At 45.1% G+C, this 10,275-nt stretch overlaps 1 protein-coding gene across 1 annotated transcript; it reads left to right on the forward strand.

Moving 5' to 3' along the window:
* Positions 1-7,378: 7,378 nt before the first annotated feature.
* BBA_09985 (DUF124 domain protein) lies at positions 7,379-8,208 on the forward strand (the record flags this gene model as incomplete). Its single annotated transcript, XM_008605082.1, has 3 exons — positions 7,379-7,930; positions 7,999-8,118; positions 8,158-8,208. The coding sequence occupies 3 exons, from the start codon at positions 7,379-7,381 to the stop codon at positions 8,206-8,208; spliced, it is 723 nt and encodes a 240-aa protein (XP_008603304.1).
* Positions 8,209-10,275: the final 2,067 nt, after the last annotated feature.

The raw sequence follows: 10,275 nt of genomic DNA on the forward strand, positions 1-10,275 counted from the left end.
GTTTTTAATTAAAATACTTATAAACTTTAAAATTAAAAGAAATATTATAAGTTAAAAATTAGCTATTAAATATAAAATTATAGTTAAGTCTTATTAAGTTATATTAACTTCTTACTTAAATAAAAGAGTTATTATAATTAAATCTATTTTCTTATAAATATACTTAAGAAATACCTTTATTTAGTAAAAAATCTATATTACTAATAAAATAGTATTTACTAACTTTATCTTAAAGATATTATCTATTAGATCTATATATATAGAGTATTACTAGGGATATAGCGATATATTGCTAGGGATATAGGTACACGTGATATAAGGTACCTACCTATTTACGTGTATACCTACTATAATTTATATACCTTTATAGGTCGCTTTTTCCTCCTCTTTATTGCTACTACTATTATTAATTAATAAGCTTCTTAATAGCTTCTATAGCTATAGAAGAAACCTCTTATTATATACCTTAAAAAATAGTAAAAAAGACATTCTCTTAGTAACCTAGTAAGTATTAATAGGCTATAAAAAGCCTAGTAATAGCACTAGCGGCAAGTAGGAAAATTACCTAAGGTACCTAAGTATTAGTAGTAGTAGCAGCAGTAGTATAAGGGCTAAAAGGTACTTCTATTTATATATAGCTTCCTATATAAAACTAGGTAATTTTTAGTTATATATACCTATATCCCTAGTAATATATTACTATATCCCTAGTAATATTCTATATATAATATTTAAATATCTTCTTAATTAGGAGAGAATAGAATTATAGATATAGTTTAATAATATTAAGGTAATAACCTTAATAACTAGACTAATTATATAAAAGACTATTAATAAGTTACTTAATAATAAAAAACCTAATTTTAAATATAAACCTTATTTATTAACTAAAAGCTTATAAAGTAAGAACTAGTATTATAAAAAGAAGTTAAAGAGAAAAATATAATCTTTTACCTAAGAAAAGAAGATAAAGAGGTTATTAAAAATATTTTATATTATATAATTATAAAGAATTATATTAATAAAGATAAAAAAATAACTATAAATCTATAAAAATAATTATATAAAGAATTAAAATTTTTTATTTTATATAAAAGAAAAAAAGTAAAGGTTAAACTACTAAATATTTTTAATAACTTTATATTAAAAAGTAATTTAAAGTAAAGAAAAAAGAAATAAAAGCTAATAAAAAGTAAAATAAAAGAAGTAAGTAATTATATTAATTTTTTAATAAGTAAATTCTTAAAGATTAAAAAAGGTAATTAATTATATAAAAATTAATTACTTAATATAAAAAAGTAAATCTTTAATTTAATAATATAAAAAAAAGAAATATTTTTTATTATATTTTATAATTAAAAAGTTATTTGTCGCTCTCCGTACAAACTGGTATGGTATTAAGATCGTAAGTGTGTCTGTGTAGGAGCACAAGCGTATCCTGTGCTGCATACTCACCCCCAAGATAGGCCACCTACCTGGCCTTGATCGCCACGTACTGCATCGTGTTAGCTGCCGTGGCTCGTCATCATGCCACTGCCACGGCCGCCGGGATTCCTGCTGCCACGCTGGCACTGGTCTCGAGCATCTTACTGGCCGTCTTAGCATGCTTGGAGCATACTCGAGCGCTCGCAGCGTCGCCAGCGCCCGTCTTCTTCATCGTCTGCACCGCCCTCTTGGATGCTGCCAGAGTGCGCACTTCATTTCTCAAGAATGAGATCCTCCCTGCCGTTGCGCTATCTGCCGGCATTTCTCTGAGGCTGCTGCTGCTGGTGCTTGAAGGCCACAGCAAAGAGAACCACCTCAAGGTACCGTCTGCAGAGACGGGCCCGGAGAAGCTCGCGAGCCCTATCAGCCGAACAGTTTTTTACTGGGTCAATCATCTGCTCCTACTCGAATTCAAGGGGTCTTTTGGAGAACGGAGCCTTCGTCCGATTGATACCAAGTTTGGCGCCGCCTACTTAACGGAAAGATTTGCTCCTGTTCCGGAAAGAGTCCAAGGTATGTTCACTATTCTCGGAACTAGCTTCCGTTAGTAATACGTAATTCACAGCCGGACTTGAAAAAGGCGGGCTAAGTGCCCTTGCCCTGAGATGCGTCGGCCATGACTTATTCTACCCTGTCCTCCCTCGACTCTTTGTCTCACTCTTTTCCTTTTTGCAACCATTCCTCATCGATGCCATGTTGAGCTGGCTTATCAAAGACGATGACGAGGCTGCGGATCAGGGATATGGCTTGATTGCCGCCACCTTCTTCGTCTACTTTGGCATCGCAGCGTCCTACAGTTGGTACTGGCACCAGGTCAATAGATCCGTCACCATGATCCGCGGCGGCCTTGTAATTGTCCTCTTTGACAAGCTCCTGCGCCTCACCGAGAACCCGGCCGTGGAGGCACAGGCCATGACGCTCATGTTTAGTGACACCCAACGCGTCATGACGGCCATGAATTACTTTCACGAGCTGTGGGCAGGTGTGCTCGACACGGCCATTGCGACGTGGCTGTTGTACCGCAAGACAGGTGTGGCCAGCTTTGCCATGCTGGCAGTCACGATTGGTATGCTTACCTTAACCCCAAAATTGCACAATGAAAGCTAATCCTGAGTCACTTAGTGTCCTCCATTGCTTGCACAAGCCTGTCCAAGAAGCTGAGCGGCATGCAGCAGAAATGGCTTAAGGCCGTGGAGCAGAGGCTGGCGCCGACGAAGCGCATGGTGTCCTCCCTTAAGGCCATCAAGATGCTCTCGGCAAACGAGCGCGTCGCGAGCATGCTCTCCGCACTGCGGCGGGCCGAACTAGCTATTGCCTGGCCGTTCCGAAGGCTACGCATCGTTACTACTGCCATCTGTAAGTTACTCTTCCTGGTACCCCATGCTCCAAGGTTTTGATTACCAACCACCGAAATAGCTTACAGTACCATCACCCTGTCGCCTCCCCTTGTTTTCGGCGTGTGCATCGCCACTGCCTCAGGTGATCGCCTGGATGTGTCCCGCCTGTTCACGTCGCTCTCCCTCATCAACTTGCTCGCGACGCCCGTCATGCATTTATGCCAGGCCATTCCCACGCTCGGGGCGGCTCATGGTTGCATGGCGCGCATCCAAGCGTTTCTAGAGCGCGAGGAGCAGAGAGACAGGAGGACCACACTGCCCCCCGCGCCGCATGAAAGACCCGCCGCCGCCGGTCAAGTCATCTTGTCGCTTAAAAATGCGTCTTTCGGCTGGCTGCCAGCCAAGCCCATCCTGCAGGGCATCAGCCTCGACGTCAAGCGCGGCTCGCGCGTTGCTATCCTTGGACGCGTCGGCTCTGGCAAGACCCTCCTCCTCAAAGGCTTGCTGAGCGAGGCAGCTGAGATGTCGGGCGAGGTAGCCATCGGCGAGCACGTGTCGTTTGCCTACTGCAGTCAGACGCCTTGGTTGGAAAATGCATCGGCAGAGGAGAACTGGACGGGGCGTGGGCGCGGCGCGTCCCAGAGTCCTGCTATTTTGGACCTGTTAGCGGAAAAGTATGCTCTCAAGGACATTCAAAATCTGCACGGCTACAAGACGGGCACCATCGGAAGTCAGGGCGTCAAGCTCAGCGGCGGGCAGCGACAGAGATTGGTAAGTCACATCACGTCGTTGTCCACTGCAAGAATATGTTGACGAGTACTGTAGGCGCTGGCAAGAGCAGCTTCCCTCGACAAGGACATCCTTCTGCTTGACGACGTTTTTAGCGCCCTGGACCGTCGCACCAAGCTGCACGTAGCAGAGACTGTGTTGCGGACGCGCGACTCTGCAGACCAGCGCACCGTCATCTTTACCACCCACGATGGTACGTACATCGAGTGGTCAGGTTGCTGAAGCAGCTAACAAATTGCAAAGAACACATTGCCAACATGGCGGACGAGGTGTACGAGATTAATGCAACAGGTACACTGGTTCGCCGCCCCAAGATAGAGGCGCTGCTAGCAGAAGAGATTTCGGCGACCGACAACAGCGGCTCGTCTGTCGAGGCCCCTAAGGAAGAAGCTTCCACCTCGAACACGGGCGGGGACGGTTCTTCTTCCAGCACTACCACTTCACCCGCAGCAGACCCAGCAGTCAATGACATGGTTGTCTACAAGATGTACCTGCGCTCCATGGGGCTGGGCAACGCCATCATCTTTCTGGTCCTGGGAAGTCTGTTTGCGGTGTCGTTCAAGTTTCCGGGTAAGCGCAAGCAAAGCTCTGCCTGTACCGTTTTCCCCGTGCTAACTTCTTCAGATATCTGGATTCAATGGTGGTCGAATGACACCTCTGGGACCAGCCGCAAACACTCGACCGGCTACTGGTTAGGCTTGTATGCCGGCCTGGAGTGCGTTCCGCTGATTTTGCTCGCGCTTTGGCTACGGTAAGCTTTCCTAAACTTCTAATGTCATCCTTCCCATGTCTACAGAAGGAATCTGTTTTTCTGACGCTTTAAACAGGCACGTCTTTTACGTTATTGTGCCCGCCGTCGGCGTGACCATCCATGACAACCTTCTCACCACCGTTTTACATGCGCCCTTTTCCCACATTAGTGCCATTGACTCGGGGAGCATCATAAATCGCTTTAACCAAGACCTAATGTTTATTGACTCGCTTCTCCCCTTTGACCTCTTTAACACCGTCTTCGAGCTCTACGTTGCCGTTATCCAGATTGTCCTCATCGCCGTCGCCAGCGCACAGGCTCTCGCCGCCTTACCTGCCGTGGCGGGAGTCCTGTATATGATTCAAAACTTCTATCTCCGGACATCTAAACAGCTCCGAATCCTCGAACTCGAAGCCAAGGCCGTCCTGCACAGCCTCGTTGCCGATGTGGCTGCTGGCGCAGGCCCTTCGACCCTTCGCGCGCACGGCTGGCAGCCACATCTACGCCGCAGCTTTATGAAGAGTCTTAACCTCTCACAAGAGCCCATCTATCTATTATTCTGCGTGCAGCGCTGGCTGCAGCTTGTGCTTAACTTTGTTGTTATGGGACTCGTTGTGCTGGTGGCTGGTGTTGCCGTCGCGCTGCGTAGTAAGGTCAGCGCCGGCGCCGTTGGCGTCGCCTTTCTCAACGCTACCACTCTAGGTGAAACGCTGACGCAATTCGTCCTTGCATACACCTCGCTAGAAACGTCTTTGGGTGCTATTGCGAGGACAGCCATCTTTAGCGCGACCACACCCAGCGAGGTAGATCATAATGAAGAGGGAGCGTCCTCGTCCTGGTGGCCGGCGGACGGGAGCGTGCGACTGAACAATCTCTGGGCCAGGTACCAGCATCAGCAGCCCGGGGGTTCTCCTTCTTCGAATGCTGCGTGGAGCTTGCGCGGCATCACCGTCGACATACCGGCCGGACAGAAAGTCTCCATCTGCGGCCGCACCGGCTCTGGCAAGTCGACTTGCCTCCTGGCGCTGCTTCGCATGGTTGAGCTTCCCATTGGCACGGTGCACATTGGTGGTCGCGACCATGCGCAATTGTCACTTGCCGCTCTGCGACGCGGCTACCTCGTGGTGTCGCAGGACACGCTAGACGAATCAGCCACGACCACGCTCCGCGACCAGATTGACCCAGAAAGGCAGTTCACCGACGAGCAAGTGCTCGCAGTCGTTGAGGACTGCGGTCTGCAGTCGCTCGTAGAGGCGAACGGCGGGCTACATTCCCGTATAGCCGGGGTACAGCAGCTGTCGAATGGCGAGGCGCAGTTTGTGTCCCTGGCGAGGGTGCTGCTCTACGGGTCAGTCATGGATGGCGGCATACTGTTGCTTGACGAGGCCACAAGCAGGTACGTGCATTACTCGGCATCATTCTTCTTCTTGCAGGCCGGCAACCTGACAATAGGTTACAGTCTTGACGACGAAGCGCAGCGCAAGGTGGAGACGCTGATCGAAGAAAAGTTCCGCGACAAGACAATCATTTCAGTTTGTCATAGGCTCTCTTGGGCGCTCAAGTCGGACCGCATCATTGTCCTTGAAAAGGGAGAGGTGATACACGACGGGTCGCCGCGGGACATCGCAAGGGAATCAGCCTTGTTCGCAGGCATATCCTTGTCAGATCCCGTGTAAAGACGTAGAATTAGACTCGCTCATGCTTGGATAAAGAAGTTAGATGCACTTTTATGCTTCTGCCTCCTTGCCCTTTTTTACATGGTTTAGCTCGAGCACTGCTGATGCCACGTCCATTTGGTGAGCTTCCTTGGTGGTGGATCATTCGTATTTTAAATACGACCTATCTGCGAAGTGGCCTCTGTTGGGTTATTTGGAGTCCTTGGAGTCCAAATGTTGGGTAACTCAATCGCACCTTCGACTGGTGATGGCGTGCGTAACTTCACGGATAGCCGTGACAGAACACTTTCCGGATCAAGAGTAATAAGCCCTGCACCTCTGAGATACTCCTTTAATATTAGTTTTCGTCATGGCAGCTTGAAATGCAGCCAAAAGAAAAGGATGTAGGAAGTCCGTCTTGGTAATGTGCGTAAGATGCCTTTCATCAACCCCTTCAATTTTCCGCCCATATTCTTTCTTCAGCGGCCCTAAACACCTAAATAAAAGTGTTTAGGGAATGTGTGATGAATGTGCCGGCATTCGGAGCGTGATGGTTTTTTGTTCCCAGTAAAACAGCTTAAATTCCGTGGAGTGGTGGCTTCCATGCCCGTCTATAATCAGTAGGCAATATACACAACAAGATCGCGGCTCGGTATGCTTTTCGTGATGCCATATCTATTCTACTCCTTCCTCATTTTTATCTAATCATTATAAGTCGTGGCTACAACTTAATTAGAAGGTAGCGTAATATCTTTATACTACTTAGTTAGGTAATGCTTCTATATACTAATGATGAACGGCAGGATGGCCTAGCCTTAAGAATTAATGCTTTAGGTGATAGTAACCTATTCTCTATTCCCTAACTAGGCTAACTTTAGTCTGCTACTTCTTTCGAGCTTGTAACAACCATTGCGGTTGAGATGACGCCTACTATAAAGCTACCCTCATCGAAGTTGTGGATACCCAGCTTCTCAATCCCGTGCTTTACAATTATATCTCGCACAATTAATAACTAAATAAATATAATAATTTAATAGCTAGTTCAGGTATTTACTAGCAATTATTCTCTACTAGCGAGTCGCTGTAGTACTAGCGCTAAATATTTTATAGTACTATATATAATAAGATGTTATAGCTTAGAAGCGGTGAGTCTTTCGAAGCCCTATTTCGAACATTTTTACAAGCTCTAGCTAAAAGAAGTATAGTAAATTGAAACCTATGCTGCTTCTATTGTAATGACTCATGTTTATAAAGTGGGCGTTACTCCGCTTTATTTCTCCCCATTATAATGGCTCGTGTATTTAGAGGGAACGTCACTCCGCTTCGTTCATCGCGGTTCATTCTCACACCAGACATCCATCATGTCGTACCAAACTCAGCAGGCTTACCACCCTCAGCAGCAGCAGCAGCAGCAGCAGCAGCAGCAGCAGAACAACATGCCCGGCTCATCCTCAGCCGACAGTGGCTCTTTCCACGGCGGCACTTACAGCATCAACCACCGCGATACAAATGCAATCCTCAATATCAATCTCCAGCCCGGCGCGGTGGTAAACTCCAAGTCAGGCGCCATGATCCACATGGCCGGCACAGTGCAGCTCACTGGCAACGTCAAATTCTCAATGAAGAAGCTTTTCACGGGAGGACAAATGTCCGAGTCTACATACGCCGGGCCGGGAACTGTTGCTCTCGGCCCTACGCTCATGGGCGACATTATTACCCTGCATGTCGATGGCCGAACGCAATGGACGGTGGGCAAGGATGCCTACCTCGCGCGCACGCCCCAAGTGGTCATGGATACCAAGGCGCAGGGGATCAGCAAATCGCTGTTCTCAGGCGAGGACATCTTTGTCTACCGTCTGGCTGGGCAGGGTTTGCTCTGGTTGACCAGTTTCGGAGCAGTGGATCGTCTGGAGGTAAAAGACTGTGCTAAGTTGCGTTCTCGCCCTTGACACATTTGCACTAACTGTTCTTTTAAAAATAGCTTCGACCGGGCGAGCAGCACATTGTTGATAACGGTCACCTTGTAGCCTGGAGCTGCGATTATAAGATCGAAAAGGCTGGAGGCGGATCTATGAGCAGTCTCAAGACAGGCGAAGGCTTGGTATGCCGCTTTACTGGGCCTGGCGCTGTGTATGTGCAGACGCGAAATATGGATGAGTTTACTTCACATATCAGCTCACATATGGAGTAGTAGCGCATCGAGAGAATAAGAGAGTTATGACACTTCCTCCACAGTAGATAGCGATATCCTTCCCAACATTCTAGTAGCCTATCATTTATAGGGAGAATTGGCAGCTAATACCTTAGTTATTATGATCAACAAGACATGTAATGTTCCACGCCTCGTCTACAGATATATTACTTTGGTGCAAGTCTGTCATTTGGATGACGAAGGGGCCATTGCGCTGGTACGGCTCGATGAATGATCCAGAGAGAGCACGGACTAATAGTTGCGCTGCCATATAGTATTGACAGTCTTGCTCGTCGAATACCGCGTTGGGATTCTGCATGAAGGAATCGTCATGCAATGCAAGCATATCAGCAACGAATGCGTCAGTACAGGCAAACGTACCCTTCCTTTGTTTGCGCTTCATCTCCTCACTCTCTAGTAACATTGCTACGCAAGTGAGCGACCGGTGGCCAGAGTTACTGTACAGTCGTCGGGATCAAAGATAAAGGAGCCGATTCGAGGTTGAGGTAATCGAGCGAGAGACAGCATGAGCCGTGCCAAGCCTCGGAATAGGGTCTGCCGATACATAACATCATGGTGATGTTGATCCTATATGTCAGAGAGTATAGAGCCAATATTAGGATCAATGTATTCCAGTAGCAGGTACGGCATGGAGATCGGTGAGGACTCGCAGTGGCTCGGGATGTAGCGCGTCATAGTCGTCGTCATTGTCCGCCGACGGCACAGGTTGCCAAGATATCGCCAAAAGGTGCGAAGTAACCGTAGGTACCAAGATTGTCGGAGTTCATGGAGATACTGGTATGTAGGTAAGTAATTGAGCGTCGTGGTTGCTGACAAGGCGTCGCGGTTTACTCACATGAGTGTGATTGGAAAGCCCGAAAGCATGGAGGTGGGGAATGCGTACACTCGGGCAATGATGCTGCATCCAGGGATATGTGCCTACCTCTCACAACACACTTTGTCGTCGATGCTGCTGCTGCCGGTGCTGCTAGTGCTGCCGCTAGGGTTTTGCGCCTCCCCTCTAAACATGTGCGGTAAGGGAAAGCGCATCAAAACCCTGCCGCAAAACTGCCTCGAGTTGACGCTGATAGGTACGCACACGTTGAGTTTGCCTCGCATCCACTCCTGATGCGGAGACACGTGGCAGTTGTCGCGGTAGGGGTCGAGGCCCAGCTGAAAACGAACAATATCCTGCATAGCATCCTTCTTGTCGAATAATGTCTGGTAGAAGTCTGAAGTATCGTGGTACTGCTTGGATAGAGCGATGATGTTTTCGTCGGTGTTCTTCGCTGCTGCAAAATTGATCGGCAAACGGCCGAGTAGAGGTCAAAGACGTGGCGGATTGAGTTGGTTGGCTAAAGACTGGAGCGTTAGCGAAGCTAAATGCCCCTTAGGCAATCCTCGGAGAATTCCTCGGATCGATCCGTAAAGTTTATTATAGTAATAAGATTAAGATAAAAAAAATAGTAAAGTAATTTATATCTTTAACTATTAAAATAAGTTTTTTTTAATAAATTATAATAAAAAATAAGTTATTTAACCCTTATTTAAGTTTAAGAAATAATATATTTTTTTAAGTTTTTAAAGTTTTAGAAATATAATTATATTTAATTTTAAAAAAAAACTTATAAGTTATTATAAAAGAGAATAAAGTATTAATAAAAAGTAAGTATTTAATAAAATAAAATAAATAATTTTATTTAAGTATTTAATAAAAGTTCAAAAAATTTTAAAACTTAAGTAAAATTATAAAGAAATTAGATTTTTATATATTATTTAATAAAGTTTAAATTAATTAATTTATATTATTTAGTTTAAATTAAATAAAATTTTTAATCTTTATATATATATATTAAATAGTTTTTTTAAAAAAAAGTATATATTGTAGAAGTTAATATTATATATCTAGATTCCTATTAATACTATAATAAGATTTTAAGAATAAACTTATAAGTTAATATAGTATATTATTAAAAAAGTATAAAAACTAATATTATATAAATATAAATTATTACTTAAATAAAAATTAATATAACTATAATATAGTTAATAAGTAAGTTATATAGA

The sequence above is a fragment of the Beauveria bassiana genome, assembly GCF_000280675.1.
Source record: "Beauveria bassiana ARSEF 2860 unplaced genomic scaffold BBA_S00079, whole genome shotgun sequence".
Lineage (NCBI taxonomy): Eukaryota > Fungi > Ascomycota > Sordariomycetes > Hypocreales > Cordycipitaceae > Beauveria > Beauveria bassiana.